At 40.4% G+C, this 24,189-nt stretch overlaps 1 protein-coding gene across 2 annotated transcripts in view; it reads left to right on the forward strand.

The window, feature by feature from the left end:
* Nucleotides 1-24,189, forward strand: part of LOC137975575 (uncharacterized) — a 78,885-nt gene that overhangs the window by 34,011 nt on the left and 20,685 nt on the right. For both annotated transcript variants that reach the window (XM_068822693.1, XM_068822691.1), the window contains exons 15-25: nt 2,058-2,116; nt 11,020-11,159; nt 12,529-12,763; nt 13,633-13,721; nt 16,827-17,069; nt 19,057-19,155; nt 20,008-20,102; nt 20,596-20,877; nt 21,345-21,494; nt 22,693-22,944; nt 23,837-24,019. In XM_068822693.1, the coding sequence (XP_068678794.1) occupies nt 2,058-2,116; nt 11,020-11,159; nt 12,529-12,763; nt 13,633-13,721; nt 16,827-17,069; nt 19,057-19,155; nt 20,008-20,102; nt 20,596-20,877; nt 21,345-21,494; nt 22,693-22,944; nt 23,837-24,019 (1,827 nt within the window). The remainder of the gene's footprint in view (nt 1-2,057; nt 2,117-11,019; nt 11,160-12,528; nt 12,764-13,632; nt 13,722-16,826; nt 17,070-19,056; nt 19,156-20,007; nt 20,103-20,595; nt 20,878-21,344; nt 21,495-22,692; nt 22,945-23,836; nt 24,020-24,189) is intronic.

Raw genomic sequence — 24,189 nt, forward strand, 5'->3', positions numbered from 1 at the left:
TTAGTAAAAGTTTTGTAGTGCTTATACAAATTTTCGCTACTTGAAAATGTATGTTCACACGAAACAAATATCAGCTTGACAATTTTTCTTTCCTGATACTCCATTTAAAATGCACGTGAGCGCCATTACTAATAAAGGGCCAGAAAACCATTTAAAACATTTTGCGGCAATTTTTTTGTCAACAAACTTGGGTTGTCGACGAGCAGAATTCGAACGTAACCTGTTGTGCTTTGGCTTTTATTTGTGCTTTTTCTAACTATTCTAAGACGAATTCAGGCTGGTATTTTCGAATCAAGTGTAAGAAGACGGCAAAACCGTATTGATAATGTATTTATTTGAGTTAACTTCGCGAATAAAGACTTTGACCGCATCCTTTCGACGGGGTAGATTGACAACAATGTCATTTACGAACAACCGAAATGCACTGTTTCCGGTGAAAGGGCAAATGATTGACAGGATAGCACAGTTTTGACTGCCGCGCGCACTGCGGGCGCGGGTTCCGTATGCAAGGAAGTTTGGGGAGAGGAATAAACTGCCCCCAAGAGGGTAGGTCAAAGGCGGAAGAGGTGAAGGGGCTCGTTTCACTCTTCCCATTCCCTCGCGACATTCATCCAACATGGCTGCTCGATAGAGTTTGGGCCCCCCGATAAGACGAGCCCTTCAGTGTTCATAAAATGTGGGACGTTTTTTTCGTAAAGAGAAGGACACTCCTTGACTGCATCTGACGTCACAGAGGCCATATACATACATACATATCTTTATTTGGTTAAGCAGTTGAATGAAATGAGCAGCCAAAGGCTGATGTGGACCTGCTGTATACTAATTACTAATTTAAAATTCACCAGATAGAATCAATAGATATGCATGTAATGATTTGAAATAAACGAATAGAAAACTAATTAAAATGCGAGAGGCTAAAGTATACATACAAGTCCTAAGACTAATCAGAAAGTTAAAAGATCTAACCTGATAACAGGAGATTGTATAAAGCTAAAAATAAATATACACAATGCCTTTATGTGCAGTTGTTGGTGCCCTAAAAGAGAAATTATTTATATCTTTAGATAATCGCCTCAACATTCAATTTAACAAACGTGTCAATTCATTTAAGGATGACCAACTCAAGGGCCCACAGACGGATTTTTCGCGCGTTGCTAAGGAAGTGAAATGTTACTTCCGGTAGCTGACGTCATAATATCATGAGCTGACAAGAAAACCCACTCACAAGCAAAAGTCACCGCACAAACTGTTGTTTCCATCAAAGGTTTTTCCTCGCCCTTCCTCGCGCTCGTTCTCAGATCAACTGCGCATGCGTAAACGAACTGACTTCCGGTTTAAGAAAAAAGCTAAATTTCCGGCGGTTTTAAATTGAATTAAATTTTTTTTACGTGGCACTTTTCACCCCCAAATACAGAATATAGCTAAGTATTGATTTTTTAAAATCATCTTTTTTGAAAAAGTTATGGGTATTTCAGTATCGTTTATGTCTTTTAAACGAACATTTTTCAAAATAAAAAGAAAACCATGCTTGGCTGGATGCAAAAACGAATACAAATTATCAAACCATCGAATAAATACCCAAATTGCGTAGCACGGAGAGAAATTTAGAGTTTTTTTTTATTGGTCACGTGACCATGGGCGTGGTATGATGACGTCATATTTAGGGTCATTGGTTTACAAAAGTTGGAAACTGACCAAAATAATGCCAAATTCTCTCAAATTACTTGACCATTACATCCTTAGCAACGCACCCCAAAAAATACGACTAAGATGGGGTCTATGATTGGCCACAGAATCAACAAAAAATTGACACAAGTAGCCCCCCCCCTCCCCCCTCAACCTGGATCTTGGATATGACGAATCCCATACTTTTGCCTTAAATTCGGCTTGGAAAAAGATCTATATACAACTTGTCTCCAAAAAAATTGTTGCTATTAAAGCTGTCAGTAGACAAAACAGGGCTTTGTGGGTTTTTTCACAAGTTCATGTTTAGAAGTAACAAAATGATTTATACACCAAGAAGTAACGCCAGCAAATCACATTTCTTATTTTTACAGTTGTCGTCGCTGTACCAGAAAGAGATTTGGTTTAAGAAAGCTTCTTTGCTGGCACTCAGGTATTGGACATTCGAACATTCCTCACGGCGAGACTGAATCTAGCATGGAATGGAGGCAAATCTTTTCAAATGCAAATTAATTTGCCCGCTTTAGCCTCCATTTCATGCTAGATCCAGTCCAACCGTTAGAATACGAAACTGGCCTATTGTGAGAAGTCGTTTGGTCGACTGACGTTTTTGAAGGACTATTTGTAGACTGTTGTATACCATCGTAATGGTAATGGTAATGTTAATGAATTTATATAGCGCATTTTCTATTGAGATATTCAAATGCGCTTTACAAGGAAGTGATCTATGAGTGAGATCGGACATCAGCATATGCAGGCGCCGCTGGCAGCCATTATCAGTCCATTAACGTTCTCACCCAGCACATGAATGAATGAAATGAGGCCTGACCACAACACCGGGAGCTCCATGCCCTACTCTTTACGAATAGTGTGTGGGTTCTTTTACGTCCCGCTGGGTTGTGAACTCTGAAGGGTTGGGAGACGGGGCCTACGGTTTATAGTCCTTATCCGAGAAGACTTGAAAGTCTTAACCATTTGCGGATGTAATTACAAATGCAGCACTTTCTCCTTAGTTATTTTAAGACCCTTAGTGTTGGTCCTGCCGGAGTCCAACTCACGACCTCCCGCATGGCAGCCCGATGCTCAAACAACTGAGCAACCGGTGCGCGGTGCGCGTGACAAAGTCTGTCATGTTACTAAATGATCCTTGAGGGGAGGGGGTTGGGGCGTTTCTCGGAAGCCTCGAAACTTTTCGGGTGTATTTCGCGTGACATAAAACGCGCTGTATCTTCAAGACGAAAAACGATTCAAGTCATGCAGTTGTTTTGTTTTCACTGGTCTTGAAAACATGTTCAAAGACCAATTTTACAAAATAAGCAGATATTAGTTTCACGAACTACTGTTCGAGTCAGAAAAGTTCTGAGAGCTTTTGTGAAACGTCGCGTTTGAGAGGAAATTGTAAATCATTATAATTATTATTTTAATCACAATTTGCCAACTACCACAATTATTTAATAAAGAAATAGGATGGTGGGGTAGCAACGGGGAGAAACCAGATTCCTTTGTTAAGTATACCCTCCTATTAACGATACGAAACATAGCACATGTTGGAGCACCATTCAAAAGCTATTTATCTATAAACCTTATTCCAAAATGGCCGCTTATTTATGCGGATACAAATTGGCCCAATTTGCCTTGTTCAAGATAAAATATTCTTTTGAATTTTAAGCTTAAGAACGAGGCATCAAGGGCTAATTTGAACAAAAACAAAAGAATATTTAAATGGCGGCCATTTTGGAATAAGGTGTATTAGCGATTGTACGCGGGCTAAGTTACAAGTAATCTCAACCTGATCCGAGGGTTTTTCTCCGGGTATTGCCGTTTTCCTCCTTTATCAAAGTAGACCCACATCTAGTAGGCCACGTTCGATATATCAATATTCACACATGGCTACGAGGCTTTATGGTTAAAGTTGAATATTGTTTTGTTAGCAAATCTCCTTTGTGACAAAGAAAACAGAACTGAGCCGTGAAATTTTAACATAAAGCCTCGTAGCCATGCCTGAATACCAGGTTTATTACCTCTGGCTGTGGTACTGAACATGGACCCATTCTCGTTCCCAGATCCCATCGTTCCTCTTAGCCGGCGGGGCCTTCGTAAGGGAAAACGAAGGGCTCTGTAGACACATCATGTTCTCGAGAGTGGAATTACGATAATCATATAATATCACCCAGCGTTGAATATATAATCATACTTTCATGACATACACACTCTTGTAAGTCCAAGAACCTCTCGGAAGAGGTAAAAAAAGGAAATAATCTCGAGTGTTTCGAACTGGATTTGAACTCGGGACTTTGACCTCCAGGAACAGCTTCTGTTCACCAGACCACGATGAACAAGTTACAAAGTTTCTCCAATATTAGGCCTTTGGTGCCGGGCATCTAGAATAGGATCACTATAATTCATCAATGATTAGGCGTAAGCGCTAATTGTTGGGTTGCCATAGGCAATCCAGTCATAATGTGCGTTAGTTTCGCGGTTTTTGTTTTTCTTGTTTTTTTCTGTGTCGAGAAAATGGAAAAGTTGTGCAATAGGTCTTTCCTGTCACCACCCCCACCCCTGCTAAGTATTGCCTGTGTGTGCAGTGTCTTCTGTGCGTATGTTTGGTGGGTTTCAGGGGGTTGTACAAATGGGGTAGATTTTATCCGGTGGACACAGTAGAATATTTAATTAACCTGCAATGGCGTCGAAAGTCATTGTAACGCGAATTGCGTTTTATTGGACCATTAAGCAAAATATACCCTTATGGAGCTCAATAATGGAAAGTCAATTGAATAAACAACCCGGGCGGTGAAAAATAAATATCTGGAATCTTCAAAGCTACGAGCTAATGGTCTTCGACAACAGTTGCATCTTTCGCCGTCGGATATCACAAAGCGAGCTTTGTTTTTAATGTTATTTGGCTAACTGTGGTGTTATGTACAGCACTGAAACCCAATGGCAAATTCTGTATGGGTATAAAAGGAATAGAACGCCTTGAATGCTTTACAGTGTTTTTTTTTTTTACAATACTTTATTTCAAAATAACATACAAATACATAGTTATTGAGAAAAAGGAAACCCAGAGGTTGGCCGTATATCAAGGGTCTCCTAAAGAAAAGAGGTCATTTGAAGTCACTATAAAAACACTAGTTAATAGAAATATGAAAAAATCAGATAAGAAAGAGATAATTATCATAAATAAATATAAAATGGCCGTGCAATAAATATTCATATGATTCTTCAGTCTTAATTAAAATTTACTAACGTTAGGGCTATCGCGAAAATTGAATACATTAATAGGAAGATTGTTCCAAGGTTTGATAATTCTGACAAAGAAAGAATATTTTTAACAATTCAATTTTGCGAGTTTGGTTTGTAACTTATATGGATGGTTTGATCTGGACTTAGTGTTCCTGCACGATTCAAAACAGACATTGAATTCTAATCCATTGAGATTGAATACGATCTTATAGCATTCCACCAGGGAAAGAAAATCCCTCCTTTTTACTAAAGAGTTCCATTTAAGAATTTTACACCTCTCCTCGTACGCCATCTCTTGTCTTCTTTGGTCTAAGGCGATTCGCGAAGCTCTTCTTTGTACCTTCTCGATTTCATGGATGTCTTTGACTAAGTGTGGTGACCACACCGGGCAAGCGTATTCCAAGATTGGACGAACCAAGGTTTTGTACAAAATTGAGAAAATATCTTTATTTTTGCCGCCTACTGTGCGCTTAAGTAAGCCAAGTACCCTGTTTGCTTTATGGACTATTTGTTCAACATGTTTTGACCATTTCAGGTCACTCGCCATAATAACTCCAAGATCTTTATAATTAGATACATTTCGTAACACGGTACCCGATATATTGTACGGTGTGGATCTTTTGTCGTTGTTATGTGAAATTCTCATGACTTCACATTTGGTAGAATTAAATTTCACCTGCCAACGATCCGCCCATAGGTCGAGGGTGGTCAGATCTATCTGCAAAGCAATAGAATCTTCCACGTTATTTATCTGTGGATAGATTTTGGTGTCATCAGCAAATAATTTGGCAGTAGACGTTATAATGTCAGGTATGTCGTTCACGTAAATAAGGAACATAACCGGCCCCAGTATTGAGCCCTGAGGGACACCAGATATAACAGGCGACCAATCCGAGTACGATCCACGTATCAGAACTCTTTGTTTTCGATTGGTTAAAAAGTTCCTAAACCACAGGTGTAGTTGCCCATCTATACCATACCTGTGGAGTTTAAAAAGTAGGCGCTCATGGGGGACACAGTCGAACGCTTTTGAAAAGTCCAGAAATATTACATCAGATACTTTTGACGAATTTCTTGTTAAGCACCAGTCGTTATAACAGCTTAAGAGTTGCGACACTGTCGATCTGCCTTCCAAGTAGCCAAATTGGCTTGGGTTTAGTAGTTTATGTTCAGTCCAGAATGAGACAACTCTTGATGTTACAATCTTCTCAGCTGTTTTGCTAATGATGGATGTTAGCGAGATTTGGCGATAGTTTTCCTTTTGGTGTTTTGGTCCCTTTTTATGGACTGGAACAATATGTGCAATTTTCCAGTCAACGGGCAGCGAACCAGATTGAAAACACTTGTTAAATAGATTACAAAGTGATATAGATAGTTCCAGTGCGCATTCCTTTAGGATACGAGGCAATAATTTATCAGGACCTGGGGACTTGTGTATGTTTAGGGTTTTCAGATGTTTTTCCACTTCGCTAGGTGTACATGATACGTTGCATAACGTTTCATCGAGAACATAATCGAATTCCGGAAGAGTGTTTTGTTCATGTGTGAATACCGATGCAAAATATGCGTTCATGCGTTGTGCAATCTCTTGATCACCTGTGATTTCTGCACTTCCTTCTTTTAGGAACACTAGGTCGTTAGTACCTTTTCTTAATGATTTCATATAGTTCCAAAAGGGCTTGGAATTATTCTCTACTTGTAATTTATCAGCGAGTGCTTTAAATTAAAATAGCTCCATTTGGCTGTGTTACATTTCTTTTTCAATGCGTTGTTCAAAATGCGATAGGCGACCCAATGATCCTCGCTGTTAGATTTTTGGGCCTTTTTATAGAGGTTTTTCTTTTTCCTGGGCAATTTAATTAAGTCCTTCGTAATCCATGGAGCGATGTTTTTTCTTTTGTGACGGTCATTGGGTATCCTTTCGTTAACCGCTGCAAAATAAAGATCATTCCATGCTTCCCAGTTAGCATTAATGTCCTGTTGTTCTAACGTAAAATACCAAGGTGAATAACTGAACAGAGATCTTAGATGGTTCCAGTCTGCCTTGCTAAACGCATAATTTTCTTTCGTTGAGATCCGTTGTTGGTAGGGACGAGTGTTTACGGTAAATGTTATTGAATTATGGTCAGAGAAAGGTTCACTGACTTCCAAGTTATTTATCAGGTCGATGTTTGTCGTCAGTACTAGGTCTAATATGTTATTTTCGCGGGTAGGCTCGTCAACCATTTGATACAAGAAATTGTCTTTAATTATATCGGACAGAAGGTGGTGATGCTCAGATGATTTTGTAGGATGGTTCGTAGTCCAATCAAACTCACTTAGGTTAAAGTCGCCAGTGATGAGAAGATCTGTGGTTGTAATAGAAGAAAGACATGACCGAAGGTCTTCAAAGGGCTTCAAGTCACTATTAGGTGGCCTGTAAAATGTCCCAATCGTTAATTTCTTCTCGCCGTCAGCAATTATATCAACAAAGAGTAACTCGGAAGGTAGATCTTGATGTTCTCGTATTGAGGTGATCATGCCTTTCTTCGTCGCTATCAAAACACCACCGCCATGTCTAGCTCCATTACCAGCGCGGTCTTTCCGATAAACTGTGTAATCGCTGCCGATGACCTCCTCACTTGAAATTGAACAGTCTAAATGTGTTTCAGTTAGAACAACGATATCTGCTTGAGTATTAGCCAGTTCCAGTTGTAGTTTAGCAACTTTGTTGACAATGCTCCTGGCAGTTGTGTAGAATACCTTCAACTTCGAAGTGTCACCCTGTCTTTGAGGTCGTATTGTGCATTCAGGCACGTAACCAGGATTAGTTTTTACGTCGCCACTGCATAGAATCTTGTAAACAGCTGGATTAAATGCACAGGAAGCATTTGAGTAGTATTTAATAGCCTCAAGAGAAACTTTGAACGCTGGAGCCTCTCAAGTTTTCGAACGCAACCACGTGGAACGACAGCGAACACTCCAACATCGACATACGTTCTGAAAAATACTCGTGGCCGAAAAATAATCTTTCCTGATTGTGCACAATGGTAATAATGATCGAGGAAGCCATTTTGCGGAGGAAAAATGCACAGAGAGGCACAGAATATCGCCAGGAGAACAGAAGTCGCTAGAGCATAACCATCCGCCATTATCCCCACTCGAAGTCCCATTACTCAGTAGAATTACTCAGTAGAATTGCTCAACTAGTAGCCCAACTGTTCACCTTTGTGCTCCTTTACATAGAAAAATCTCGATTCCTTTTGGTCAAGACCATACAATCACTCAATCTGAAAAAAATTAAGACGCGGTCTCCTTCGATTGAACGCAACTAGGAAACTTTAGATAGAAGGACGCGGACGACCACAAGTCCAAGTTTACTGAAATCGCATCTTAGTTGTCTGGCAATTTACATTTATTTTGTACTCAACTCTGCACAGTCTTCAGATAAAAAAAATGGAAATGTGACAGTGAAGAATTATTTAAAAGAAAGCTTCTTCAGTGTCTATTTTGTGCTTCATAATTACCGGTCAAAGGTCATCCGAGAAGGGTATCCTGAACTGTGAGACTGAAATTTATTTAATTGCTGTTGTGTTTCTTGTTTGCACGCACGCAATTAAAACAGGAAGGGTTTATTTGCCTCTAATAGCAAATATTTTCTTTCAATAATTTTCCAGTTGATAATTATGTGGTTAGCCTTACATACGTATGTTTCATCCCTGCCAAGGGACTCATCAGAGACCTTTCGGCTTACTCGTCAAACATCGCGTTAGAAGTCCCGCTAGCATCAAAATGATGGTGGCAATCTGGCCTTATATCACATAAGGATTCCCAATTGCGTAATCTGCCAATTGACAACTTGAAAAAGTGTGAGAATTTCACAATAGATAATGATGTGGCTAGCCTTACATACGTATGTTTCATCCACATTTAGGTCCATCAATGCTTCTCTTTCCTTTTGCAGTATTTCTTTTATGTTGTTCAACAGTTTTAAGTGGTTATTGCAATGTTTCATTCTACGTTTTGGGCATTTTGGGGAAAAAAAGGAAAGGAAAGGAACTTATTAATTGTCTAGTCGTTCTAGTGTTGGAGCACTAATTGGGAACACTGTAAACTGAAATTAACAATTAACACAAAGCAAGGCAAATGTTCAGGGGGAAACAAGAGTACCCTGAGAAAAACCTCTTGGTGCAGAGTAGAGAACCGACAAACTCAACCCACATATGACACCGAGTCTGGGAATCGAACCCGAGCCCCATTGGTGTGAGGCGAGTGCTCTCACCATTGCGCCATCCCTGCACCCCAAATCACCGAATTATATCATCTTGAGTAACTTAGCCCCTTTAAAAAAGAAACGAGTGAGTTTCACTCTAGAGCGTGTTTTGTTATCTTTGAACTGAATTTATTACCAAAGCTTAAAAAAGTAAAAGACCTAAAAACGGGACACGACATTACAAAATAATTCAACGTGTGAACGTGTGAGCCAAAGGGCCATTGCTGGCATGACGTGTGGGTGACCCCTAAAATGGTCTACATCACCCCCTCCCCCATACTTAAAAAACATTTATTGAAACGCTACAGTTCAATACCATCAAACTCAGTTCCTTTTGTTTTTGTGTAACACGTACCACAGGCAACCCAGTTTACGCTCAGGGAGCGTCTAGTTTCAAAAGGGTTAGGTTTGTTTGAGGTGTGGCCTGGACCTTTGTCGTTAGCTGTATAAAATTATTTGTTAGCGAGTGTTATCATATGGTTACAACTCGGTCTCATGACAAATAAATTAGATTATTATTCCACTCTTACGCCATTTTACCATATTTGGTCAAGAGAACGCGCAAAATATGAGACGGTAATACACTGTAGTGTCCCGGTTTGACCGGTTTAGAACAGAGCAAATACGGACGCCTGAGAATTTAGCTTGTCATCGGCTTGTCTCTCGTCATAAACATTTTAAACATTTTATCTAAGCAAGCTGCGACTGGTGGTCTAGTGCTTAGGAGTGGTGGCAGGTGAGCAACTAAATGATCGTAAATTCGAGTCCCGAGTCTGATTAGCTGGGTTGTGTTTTAAAAGAAAAATGTTCAATTCCCAGGGTCATTAAATAATGATAATCGTGGTACCAGTCCCAGATTCTACTACTTCCGGAGTTCATGTATGAGTCATCAATGTACTTGACATGGGGGCGGTCAAAAGCACTACATTCGAAGACTCTTTATGGGAAGCTTTATTAAAGTGGCCTCAACTTAGAGAATGTGTCCCTTCGTATCGAACAGAAAGAAGCAACAGGTAACATCATAGTTTTAACCGAAGACACTCTGATCATTTCACTGAACGGCGTCGCGCCAGCTGACACTTTCGGCTCAAAATTTTACATTGTTCGCAAGCTAACCAATGAAAAAATTTGAATTTCTGATGTCTCCAGAGCCCTATGTTTTCTTGTGCGAAGGCCTCGCCGGCTAATAGAAAGGATGGGATCTGGGAACGAGAATGGCATGGACCTTGTGGCGGCTGCTAGGGGCGCCTTATGGGTACTCTCGGCTTCGATGTCGTGAGCTGCGCCCTTCGCAATTCAGAGCACAGAATGCAAGAACGACTGGTTAGAGAAGACATTTATTTATTTCTTTTGTTTTCCCTCGAACGATATATACAGACCTTTTCACCTTGAAGTTAACGGCGAGGGGAATTCAGTGCACTGCCAGACTCACGAAAGGGGCCACCTCGAATGACACTATCTAAAATGTTCACTACAAGCATAGCCTCCAACGCAGACGTTCTTAGGGCTTCGTCACGCGTTCCTCCTCCACGAACGTCTGCTGAAACGAAAACCACTTCCGTTCAACGGCTGTTTGCCCACTATTTAAAGAAACCAATCAGTATTGACTGATTGTGTTATGCATAGCCAATCACGTGCTGCGAAAGAGTGCCATACAAATCACGAGTTTACCCAAAACTGGAAAACGGTCTCTGATTGGTTTTTCATTTCAGCAGGGAAAGCACAAGACGTTAGTGGGGGAGGAACGCGCGGCGAAGTCCTAAGAACGTCTGCTTGGGAGGCTACTATAAGCAGAGACATTTTACAATCTGAAATTTGGAAATTTGATGTTGTCTTTTCAGACCCGGAAGTGTGATAGCCGACGTGCAGTTGGAAGCTGCCAGTCCTAATGCGAGTGTTGTTCTTGATGTCGTGTCCGGGATGAACAACCTGGGAAATTTTTCACTGGATCGGAATGAAACAAAGATGAAGATTGAACAAGGTACTATGTTCGGTTTGAGAATTCACTTAAAGTAAACATGAAGACAATTTTAAAAGGAATCGCTTTCCAATTTGCTTTTATTTTAATTCATCCAAGCATGCAGAGATGCCGACTCCCGGAGATCTAATTTGTGGAAATCCGCGACAAACTTGGAATTTCTTTTCGCACTCTTAAATGAAAATGTAACGCAAAGGTGCGCCTCGTGAGTCCACAACATTTTGACCACCGTGATGAAGACTATTAGGGAGCTTTAGCAACGACAACGGCGACGGCAACGAGAACGTCACAAATTTGCATATTTAGTGGGAAAAAACAATAAATAGCTTTGCACGCTCTGTATGTGCGTTTTTATTTTTGTCCATTTTTTTGCCGTCGTCAGCAAAACAACAACGTGAAATAGACAAATTTGAGGTTTTATTGAGGACGTCAGCACTTGGAGATGAATTTTCATTTTCTCCCGTAAACTAAGCGTGACTCATATCGGTTTCATTCTTGAGGGACTGCCACACCATTGTCATGTTTAAGAGCTTGGACTAGTCGCGAAGTGATTAAAATAACGCAAATTTATGTTTTGAGGTGACGTTCTCGTTGCCGTTCCCGTCGTCATTGCTAAAGCTCCCTATTGTTGTCGATAAGAGGACGGACAACGCTGAACCGCGTTTGATTTGTTAAGTCTTAACTACTTTTGTCACTTATTGCAGAGGCACCCAACGAATCTGTTCCTCACATTATCTGTTCCCCAGAGGAATATTGCTGGCTGGCAAAAATACAGGTGTTTCGATGAGCTGGCTGGGAAATTTTGTCATTGATAGACGTTTTGCCTGGGAATTACTAACTTTTTCTAACATTTCAACCCGAGCTGGCTGTAGAGACTCTGAAGACTGAGGAGGACGACTAAAAAAAAAAAAAAAAAAAAAAGAACCCTTCCCTCTCCCAGAGAGTACTCGTTTCGGATCGAGGGATTTGAAAGCACATGGAATTCTTGGCTGGGAAATAAATTTGATCAGCTGGCTGGGAAACCAACCAATTTTATCTAGCTGGCTGGGAAATTTCTTGTGTGTCTTGCTGGGAAAAAGGAACAGATAATGTTTTCCCAGCAACACTGAAAAACACCTGAAAATGCCTTCATAACATTTATTTTCATTAACTGGGGTATAATAATACATTTTACAACAAATTGGTCGTTGGGTGCCCCTGTTATTGTACTGGAGGTACGGTCGTCACTGGATTACCCACCTTTGTATCTGGCATTGGAAATCGCTGAACGCTAAAAGAAGCCGACTTTCCTTAGAAACCCAAGGGGGTGTTGAGTTCAGTTCCTTTGTTATTTATAAAAAAAATTGTTACCTTTTACTGTTTTTGTCCGTAGGAATTCAAAATGTCATTGTCAGTGCATCCAGTTCAAGGGTCAACGTGAGCGACAGAATAGTGTTGTTCTGCTTTGTGATTGGTGGACCTAACGACTTGAACATCACGTGGTATAAGGCAGGCAAAGTGATTGGCTTAACCCATCGCACCAAAGTCGAGACCATTTTACGTCACTCCAATTTGGCCATCAGGGATGTGAGGCCGGAAGATGAGGGAAATTACACCTGTAATGCGGGGTGGGTATTTTTCTGAAAACCGCTGCTTGGCGAGGTAAACTCTGATATCCACCTTTAAAGTATTTTGCTATGACTTCGAAGTTTCTCTTTTGAAGGTGTTGTGTCACGAAATTGCAATTAATTTTGTGTCATTTTACCAATTACTCTCTAGGCAACTTAACGTTAACCCAGAAATTATTTTGAACAGAAATCAAGGCTTCGTGACAACAAAATGTCTGGCGAGCATACTTTAGTTAGAAACAACAGGGATAACCTATCTTTGAAAAACTCTTAGGCTGGACAGTTTTCAAAAAGCAAATTGACCTAATCGGCTAATTCGATGTTGTGCTCAATTTAAATCTGCCGGGGTTAAGATTCTTCGTGTATTGTATTTGCATTATAATGTAGCATTCACATTTAAATGATAAATGGAAATACCTGGAACAAAGTGTTTGATTCCCAAACGGCCTAGGGTCTGAATTGGGTACAACATTGAGTTAGCCGATTTGGTGTATTGCAATCCATTTAAATCTCCCCCAATTTTTGCCATTCCTACTTCGAATCCTTTTGTATTTGCTGTTTTGTTGAAACCTTCTTTCAATATTTTAAATACAAAAGGATTCGAGGCAGAACTGGCAAGAGTTAATTTTGCGTTTTCCCTGATTTGGTTGCCTGTTCCCCGTCGCTCTATTTGGCTAAATTTGGTGACACAGCTCCTATTATACGCCTCAAAACTGGCAATCAGTCAATTAACCAACGATTGAAATGGGTAGCTAAAGTGTCAGGCTTTTTTCCCTTTTTCTTGTAAGTGTTAGGGAGGCCACTCTCATAAGGACTGTCGCACGACTATCGGAATTTGTTTTCATTTTGTACGGTTTTCGTTATTTTAGCAAAGGCATTCAGAACAGAGCATCGAATATATTCATTGAAGTAATTCCTGTGCTATCAATTAAACCACAAGCTGTCTCCAAGCGAGTTGGTAAGTATTCATTATGAATAACAGAGAATTTATGAAATGTACTACATTTAAACTGCGGATATAAAATTTACTGAGAAGCAAGATCATCGTCTTTGTATGAGCAGCTTAAAACAGTTGAAAAGAGGCCTGTTTTAAGGCAAACCAGGGTGAAGATATAAAAGAGGAAACAAGAGGCAAAAATTATCAAATTGTGAAAAAGAAAAAAGAAGATAAAGCAGACTATATTTATACCTGTATTTAAGGACGGTGCCTACTATTGTTATTGCGCATACGTTCTGCGTCATCTCCAGATACTTGGATTTCCTATCGGTATTGCTTACTAATGCCGGGATATTTTTGCGCAGTTTAAAACTATTTGGAGAAGGCAGAACTTAGCAAGTGCTCTTGCTATCCAAAAGGAAAATTGAGGGGAGCCATGCATTTTTCAGAGATAATTAAGCTTTAATTTGGAAAGGAACGCGATACAGTGCTTTGTATTTTAAAGCTTTTTACTAATATTGTTGATTAAGAGTCCATTTCCGAGTTGCTGCATGCCTCATTTTCAAAGCGAGGCCTGGTGCACAACCATTCAAATGGAAATGAGTTGCGTATTCTTATGCAAATCAAACTCATTTCCCTTACAATAGTTGAGCAACAAGACTCACTTCGAAACCGAGACAAACAGCAACTCGGAAATGGCCCATTATCTTTGAAAAATGCTGTGTTGAGATCTGCTTTTCCCACATACCCATACAACCGCGCAAAAATACCTTTGAATTAGTAGGCACCGTCCTAAAGTATCTTCATTCTTAATATGAGGGAGTGGATTAAGGCTGATTACGAGTTACGAGGTAGAGAACTGGGGTTTAAATTTGATTCTCGGAGGGAAAGATTATGACAGTAAAGGAACCAATTTTAGAAGTTGAAAAAAGAAGCGTAAAGAAAATCCAAGGCCCATTGTCCAGGAGCCGTTCAACTCTAACAAGTGATTTTATATCAACCTAGCTTTGAATCAGTTTCACCCGTCAAAAAAGCCTTAAAGGGGCTATGTCACGCTATTTTAGGGTGTTTCGAGGAAATCTTTAGTTAATCACGAGTTTAAAACTTGAAATGGCAATATGGAATTCATTTACTGACAAAATTATCATTACATTACAAACAATACGACTTTGAGCAAAAACGACCTTTATCGAGGCGAATTTGCCATAAACTTGAAAAACGTTGGGTCGACTTTTTGAAGATTACACAAACGCAATCCGTTCAATCTTGTCCATTTGTGTCCATCCATGCCTCTCTTTCCTTTTGCTGCGCATGCGTGTGTTTCTTTTATGTTGTTTAATAGTTTTAATTAAGTGGTTATATATTGCAATGTTTCATTCTACTTTTAGGCATTTTGGGTGCCATGAAATTACATCATTTTGCGTTACATAGCGCCTTTAACAATATATTTTATGCTGTAGGTAACCACTGAAGAGTCCAAGTCAAAAGCGAAGGTTAAAAATCCTGTGGGAAATTGATTTAACCATTAATCCAGGTTTAGCTTAATCGAGCTTTGAAGAACTGGGCCCACATACGGTCTATATGACTCAGTAGGGAGCTTTAGAAACGACGAAGGCAACGGCAACGAGAACGTCGTCGTTAAATGTGAATTACTGAAATCGCTTGGCGGCTATTCCAAGCATTTTAACGTGACAAAAGTGTGGCAAAGAACGAAAGAACGAGAACGAAACTAGTATGAACGGCGCTCAATTTAGAAGAGATAGTGAATAATTATTCTCAAGTGCTGACGTTCTCCCTAAAATCTCAAACTTGGTCATTTCACGTTGTTGTTTTGCTGACGACGGCAAAGAAATCGACAAAAATGAAAAGATGTACGTGCAGAGCGTGCAAAGCGTGCAAAGCTATTGCTTTTGCTTAATAAAAAAGCAAATGTGTGATGTTCTCGTTGCCATCGCCGTTGTCGTTGCTAAGGCTCCCTAGTGTGTATTGGACACCCCTCACTTAGTTCCAACTGATCATTTAAAGATACAATTGACCGAATGCACGTGAAGGCGCCGCACGGCTGCCGCCATAAGATCCATGTATGATCTGGGAGCACCGCAGACCCAGCCAGAAGTAATTGGAGGAAAACCGGAGTACCCGGGGAAAACTCACCCCACATGCGACCTTAGGATTGAACCTGGGTCTCAGAGGTGGGAGGCCTGGTTGATGACCACTAAGAAATCCTGACTCCCCAGTCAGGATGGTGAGAAGTTGGCCGAGAAGTTGAATCAGTCCCTGGTTTAGCTTCTCGGCTGCACTTGTAAATAGCCAACTGGTTTGCCTCCGACCCGTAGGGATTCTTAACAGTTGTTGTTGTTGTTGTGTTCTGTTGTTTCGTTGGTTTTGTTTCGTTGGCCCTGAAAAGCCCTATGGAGAGTGGCCGATAAGTATGTATCAATTTACATTTGTAGCGGAGCACCATGGGTAAGAAAATATGGTAACCCATCCGTGCGAGAAAATTTGTTTTTGGTCACCAAGAACGTACTATCTGATTGTAATCATCCTATATATAATCTATTACCTGAAATCAAAGACACTAATTATAACTTGAGAAGAAACACAGTAGTGAAACCACTAGTACGGACTACCCGCTTCATGAATGTATTTTCGAATAGACTTATTTTTAGATATTAATTTATATTGTAACATAAGATATGTGTTTTTAACTTTTGATCGAATAAAGACTCATTATTATTATTATTATTATTAATATTATTACCATACGACCGTCTAACCCTCCATTTATGCCAATGTGACCAGTATCACGTGACCATATCGCGGACTTTAGAGCTCATCGAGGCGGCCATCAATCTCGTACCCAGAGACCTGGGGCTTTTTGGTCAGCGGGTGACCGCTGACCAGGTACTGGATTTCGACTTGATCGCAGGCTCAAGCCACGTTAATTTTTTTGTAAGAACAAATACCAAAGAGCTTGGCTTGGCTAAATCTATATATTCTATTGTGTGCCAAGTAGGAAACCACTTGAAAACGATGTAAAATTGTTGTTGTTGGTCTGGTTGCGTTTACCTTACCTCCATTTTCAAAAACCAGAGCAAACATCTAACACCTCTGCATCTCTTTCAGGGGATGAGGCAACGTTTACATGTACTGCTGGTAGCGGCTTCAGAACTGGTTCTACCCTATTACTGGTTGAAGTGACAGACAGAGACAACATAGTTCGTCACCAGAGCTCCAGTTTCACAGCGAGTAATCTGCAAATTCCCCAGGGAGTGGACCGTCTTACTAGAAGATTTGTTTGCGAATTGTGGGCTCAGCAGACGTTGCTATCAACGAGTGAAGAAGCAGAATTGATCATCGTCGCTCGAGGTACGACCAAAAATTTAACCATTTCCGATTTTACTGTGTAAAGTGAAAGGGCGAGGGTAAGTATACTAGAATGGATTTTCGAAGTTGCAACTGATCATGAAGAATGTGTGAAAACGTACTTTGGCTTTTGCCTATCTATTTCATTACCGGACTGTCGACTCAAACGACAAGCTACGGCTTCTCTGAATAAATACACATCAACTCGTATTATTTTTTCGGAAGCATCTCAGCGGAATCCTAAATTCTTGAATCTGGTTGGCAAATAACGAGCTCTTGGCCGGCCCAGCGATTTTCCATCCGGACCGGAATTCCTTGAAATGCAAGTTTTCGTTTCCTAACCGTTGCAAAGAGAAAGAAAAACATCACCAATGGAATAAAAGGCCTGGTTATTCTTCACAAAGGCAAGTATTCACATGATTTTTCTGAAAACAGTTTCCTGTGCTGTTGACATGCAGTTGAACTTGAAACAACTTACACTGCAGAGCAGTTTTTCGGTTGACATCCGTTATTTTTCTTGGAGTTCTATATAATTATCTCGTTCTGTATTGCTTCATTTTAGAATATACGGATTCGTAGCTAAGATAGGCAAGCAAACAAATCGCAACGCTGTGATTTTTCGGTTGTTGTTTTTCTTGAATTAAACTGTTGACATGTCGTTTAACTAAAACGACAAACTGCAAAGAAGTTTTTTTGAGCTCAGTTTTTCGGTTGACATCCGTTATTTTCTTTGGAGTTATATTTTATAGCCTCGCTCTATTTTGTTTCGTTTAAGAAAGTACAGATTCCTAGCTAAAATAGTCAAACAAACAAATCCCAACGCCGTGGAGTTTGCATGATGAACTAATGTCAACAAGTTTTTCTTGTGTAGTTTTCTAAGTTTTCTAAGCACTTATTTGTGAAGGACTTGACTTAGAACAAAGATAAATCCTTGAAATAATAAGATATGAAGGCAGAGACTGAGATCTTTGAGTATTTTTCACTAAATTTTTTCCTCCTGTGTTAAGAACTTTCCTTTCATTTTCAACAGGACAAAACATTTTAATACTTAGAACATTATTCGCCTGTTTGTAAGAATTTTTCAAAAATCATATATATTGTTTAGTTTGTTTAATGGCATTTCTCTGTGCTTGCTATGAATCATAGTAATTGTTTGTTTTTTATATTTATTGCACCAAGAGATATTTGAAGTTCTCTCTGAGCTTTGCCAACGGAGCGCTTTCTTCAGTAATAAGTTACGCGCCGATCAAATCGAAATTTCAACATCCCTCCCCGGGCAAACTACGGGCATTTGACTATCCTCTGTGCCCGGGGTGGAAAAAATTGAACTGGAAGTGTCAGGTTTCAAATAATTGTTTTTTTCGGGCGACAAAGTCGCTAACAGCTATAAAACACGTGTTTGGACGAGATGAAAGAGTTTAAAGGATGAGATGTAACATTTGAGAGCTATTGGCTTACAAAAAAGGTCCTCAAAAGGTCTTTATTAAAGACGGCAGGATCCGATGACGACTGTTCTTTAATAGGGTCTGACAGACAAATCCGTCAAATTCGACGATAGGATAGGTAATGTGAACACCATTTGGGCCCGAGGGGGCGGGAATTTGAATGATTCAATCTTCAAAAGTTCAAATGCCCGGGCTTTGCCCGGGGTACGGGGATGTTGAAGTTTCGAGTTGATCGGCTCATTAATTTCAACTGTTACAGTGCGACGTAAGAGCGCGCAGAAAGACTTTTTGCGAACCAGTTTGCCATGTTCATTTTCAGAAAAAAAAAGCAGAAAAAAAAAATACGTTATTAACCGGCGTAAGTCGGTCCGTATAGGGAAAAACTGTTCCCTCGGCTTTGAGTACGTCCCTGGGCCTGCGGCCTCAGCCCGTACTCATGACCTCGGGCCGTACTCAAGACCTCGGGCACAGCTTTTTCCTATACCGACCTCCCAGCAGGTGAATAACACATATATATTTTATGTACCTCTTTTCTCGTATGGCAGATGCGCCAACGTGCCCGGCTCAAATTATACAAGGGATTGCGTGGGCCGCAACTGCTGCAGCTGGGATCGACATACAGCCGTGTCCGAATGGGGCCAGCGGTAAGTCAACATACAAGATGCGCCTGCGCCTTGGTCACCTTGCATTTATTAACAGAATGCCAAGCAGGTTGTTTTGTTTTACCTGATTTTCTTTGTTTCATTAGGATTTTTTTTTAACATTTAGAATGCTATCTCCTCTAATCCGCTTTCAGTTTTGATTCTCCCTTTCATATCAGAACTTACAAAAGATTTTTCATTCTACAAAATTGCGATAGACCTTTTCGGCTTGTACATTTTGTTTTCCCAATACAGATCATGTGATAATACTCAGGAGGCTTGGTCCATTGTTTTGTTCATTAAAAAGAGTGCATGCAGTCATATTCATGCTTGCATGCCCTCATTTTAATGAACAAAACAAAAGACCAAACCTCCTGAGTATTATCACATGATCTGTATTGGGAAAACAAAATGTACAAGCCGAAAAGGTCTATTGTTGGTTTTCACTCACGTGATCAACAGCCATGTTTTTCAACGAAAACAAAAGAAGACGTTAGCATAATAATAGCTTTCAATTCCCGGAGGATCGGATTGCGACACCAACATGGCCGCCATTTCATTGTTTGGGGACACCAACATGGCGGCCGTGACGTCATGTGAAATCCAAGAATTCCATGCTCTTGTCGCTCTCTCTGTTTGAAGACGTCAAAAATAGATTATTCTTAACCGGGATTGTAAGAAAAAACGTTTTTCGAGCTGCTACGTTCGAAGCATTTAATACCATGGACGTGTTGATGGGGAACTCAAATGAAGCGTTTTCGGACAAAATGTTTGGGGTAACGCTTTGTGTGAAAAAGGTCTTCTGTGCTCGTATAAAACAGTTTATTATATGTCTGAAATTTGATGCCATTGTAGGAAGCACATCACGTGAGTGTTCTAACGACGCAAAGTGGAAGGACCCAAGCTTCCTCGGCTGCAGCTCATTTGGGTACATCTTGCTCCAAGATCAGGCAAGTATCCCCCCGCGATACAAGCGCCAAGTGCGAGCACCTCTTAAGAATATCACTGAGAATATGACGTTTGCACAGGAAATTTATCTAATATGTTGTTTGCATATTTGCTTTTCTGGCTGTAAATATAATAACTTGGATGTTTAAAAGCGACGAAACCCTCTGAAATCGCACCGTACGGAGCAGTACGAGTTCCTAGTAGGGCCTTACGGCTTTTTCCGGTTCTGCTCGCGCTAATTCGTACGGCCCTCATACGGGGATTTTGCCACTACTTTTAGAATGAAAGCGCATGAGGGGCCGTACGGGGCATATGATAAAAACGCTTTTTGCGAAAGGAAATAAAATTTAATTGTAAACATTATTTCCGATGCTGGTTTGATGTTTGCAGACTAATGCCTTCTGTCACTAAGACAACCATGCTGCGCTAGTGACTCTTTGTTCACTGCAGACAACATGACTCTGATCATTAATTTTTTTCTCCATTTGCTCTCAGATCGAAGCAGCCACAGATGGCTTCCAGTCAAACACGAGCGCCGGGGAAGTCCTGGCCCAACTCGCGAACGTAACAAATCCAATAACAAAAATTGTCAAGAGGCCAAGAGAGATATACGGTGGAGACCTGTTGATAGCAGTTGATATTCTCGTGCTGTTGGCGGGATATAATAACGCGAGTCAAGGCAATATAAGTTCAAAGGAACACGTAAAGGATCTTGCACAAGTAGTCAGCAATTTACTTGAGCCGGAAAACGCTGTCACTTGGTTAGGCCTTGAACAGGTAACTTATAAATAGGACATTGTGGCACAGAGGTTAGGGCGCTAGCCTTGCGATCCGTAGACCCAGGGTTCAAGACCAGTTCTGATCACTCGTTGAATTTGATCCTGGTACTCCCCGGTTCATCTAACAAAACTCGCAATAATTCAACGATTTTTTTAAAATTTTATTTGATATAACAAGCCCCAGATATGGCCAGAAAAGGCACGTACTTAGATTTCAAGATTTCAATAAGCGTCACGACGTGTCCGCTTTCTCTTCTCCCCAACTTCAACATCATTCGTGTCAAGGAATACACGTCACAATTAACGTCACAAAGTGTTCCCAATACTTTGCTCCTCAAGTAAAAATGAACAACTGCATTTACCCTAAGCTGAAAATAACGATGCTGATCCTAACACATGCATTGCTGTTTTTCTTGCTGTTATATACAAAATTGAAGAGTTAAGAATATCCCGTTTCATCCGCAGGAAGGGCAGGGGAGAGGTCGATCATTGGTCAATGCAGTCGATGATTATGGGCTGGGAGTTGCTGCCACATTAACTGAATCTACAAAGTCGAGAACAGTCGCAACAAAGAACTTAAAGCTAACCATAAAGAGGATTACTCCTGAAAGTGTGGTAAGAGCATTTGCAGGCTCAGTGAGAGTGATTCTCGCATTTATGAAGGAACTTCTGCAACCTCGTTCCCAGGGCTTTTGTTCTAGTCTCGGCAATAGTCTTTGAACTTGAAAGCGGTAAAAATGGTTGAAAAATGCTTCCCCCCCCCCCCCCCGAAAAAAACATTGAATGCTTGACAAATTTTGAGACAAGCGATAACCTCCACGACACTTAACTTTCTCTGTTTATTGAAGAAAACCGAAACGTAAACACGGCAAAAAGAGAAAAACTGACCTCAATGTATTGAAGCGGTGGTGCGAATCCGTGAAAGAACCAACTTTGGCTTTTGACAAACTCCTCCCGAGGAACTTGACTATCTTTTATATCATTTCTTCATCAAAGTCAGTTTTTCTCGACTGGAAGTTTACTTAGAAACAGAGATTATCGTTGTTAATATTTCTGTAGACCTTCTGATAAAGGATTTTCCGATATTCCATGTTACTTTTCCTTACATGTAATGCAACTGTTGAAATAAAATGCACGACGCTTTTTTGACCAATCAACGCCAACCTAATATAAGCGCGCGAAACTTGGACGGTCACTCGCTGAATAGTCACGTGAGATAGTTTGTCTCGAGAGGAGGCAAGTGATAAGTTAAGCTTTATATTACGTTTGTTCTATTTTCCGACTGAGTTGAATAATCTCTTATTGGACGATTTAGAGTATAGTATCGTGTGATATTTTTACTCGTCTCTTGTATTTTGACTCGCCCTACAGGTTCGCTAAAATACAGCGAGACTAGTAAAAACCTTCCACGATACTACACACTAAATCGTCCAATAAGATGTATGTATTGTATCTCGTAACGCTTAGATTTGTTTTCGAATTTCCTTTAATTGCGTCGCAATCTCAGAAACTCTGTGTATGAACCATAGGGAAATCGTAGCTCGTCACGGTTAATCAAGATGGTGGCACCTCTTTATTGAAAGTGAAAATAAGCGATTCTAAAATTCTTTTTCTTCTTATGCATACATTTTCTTTCAGGAAAATCCATATAAGTTTAATTAAAACCATTATTTGTTCTGATTTAAAATTATGTTTAGTAAGTGTGAAAGTTCCCTTTAATCCATTGCTCTCCCTTACTTTTGCTTGACGTTCTTCTTTGCCGGGCAACACAACAACAATAAAACATTTATGTTTTCTTTTTTTTTCCGTTCAGGTGAACAAAAAGGGTCTGCGCGTCTCTCACGAACAAAGTTCCATCCGTCTCCCTTCTGAAGCATTCCATTCCGGCGTTTCCCGTTTTGTCAGTGCGATTTATCTCACGCTAAATGATGTCTTCCCTTTGGCCAAAACAAAATCTGAAGACATGACTACCTTACCAAACACCACTGTGGTCTCAGCGACTGTCCTTCCAGCTCCTCCAGAAAAATTTAATAAGCCAGTCAAGATCGTTCTTCAAAACAGAGGGGTATAGGGTGGTCTTTTTCGCTTCATAATTAATTCAAAAACTGCTAATTTAGGGACCTTTAAATTTTAAAAAAGCCCTTTATTTTCTACCTACAAATGTTAGACGTTCAATTTGGAAATCTACTATTTTCTGTTGATTCAGTCTACTAATCACTCAAATTTATGATTAGGTTTCGATGATTTGTTCGTTACGACATCACTGGAAAATTGAACGAACTAAGAAGATATCTTTCAGTAGCTCTTTATGTCGGTCATCTAGCCTTTGTACATTACACCACTATTAGCTATCTCTAGAAAATGGTTGTAAACTATGTATAGCTCAGTCTTCAGACAAGGTCCTCGTTCCCTGCCGGCCAGGCTGAATCTATCTTCGTAAGGAAAAGCTTAGGGCCGATTTACACGGTACGATTTTTGGCGCGTACGACAAGGTTACGATAGGCCTACGACGGGGATTACGATTGTCGCAGCGTTTTAAAACATGCTTTAGAATGCTACGACGCCAACGCCAGCGCCAACAGCGGGCCGCTTCTTTTTTGACGGAAGCGTGCAAATTGCTTTTATTCTAACCTGTCTCTGTCTTTCTTTGGAGTAGTCTCTCGGTATCTGTGGCTAACACACAAGAAATGAAATGAATAGGCCATTTCCGAGTTCATGTCTGCCACTCTTCAAAGCGAGTCCAAGTGCGAAGTTTTTGTGATGGTAATTAGTTCTACTTTACATATGAATGAAAACTAATTTTCATAAGAAAAATTTCGCAATTAGACTCGCTTTGAAGAAGAGGCAGACATGAACTCGAAAATGGCCTATTTAGACGAGTTTATTTGTCCGTCATTTGCCGTTTGCCGTAAATGCGATACTAAATCTCTCTTTTACCTCTCTTTTTTTTCCTTTAGGTGAGTGATCCATCCGGTGCCTCACCAAAAGCGACATGTGTCTTCTGGCGAAAGGGAGCCGCCGCGATATGGAAAACCAGCGGTTGCGAGCTGGTGCCTAGTGAATCTGACGCAAAGATGACTACGTGCAAATGTGATCACCTGACCATATTTGCGTCCCTCATGGATCCATTTGACTCCACTGTAAGTTAACGAAAGATAGGAAATGCCCTACTCAGTGTCAAATTAACAATTCAGAAATGCATATGTTCTTATCAGAAGGGGGTCCGTCCGGGAAAAAGCGTGCCCGAGGTCTAATGTGCGGCCTGAGGCCGACGGCTGAGGGCGAGTAATTATTGCATTTGGTTGTAATC

Source organism: Montipora foliosa, chromosome 11, assembly GCF_036669935.1.
Source record: "Montipora foliosa isolate CH-2021 chromosome 11, ASM3666993v2, whole genome shotgun sequence".
NCBI lineage: Eukaryota > Metazoa > Cnidaria > Anthozoa > Scleractinia > Acroporidae > Montipora > Montipora foliosa.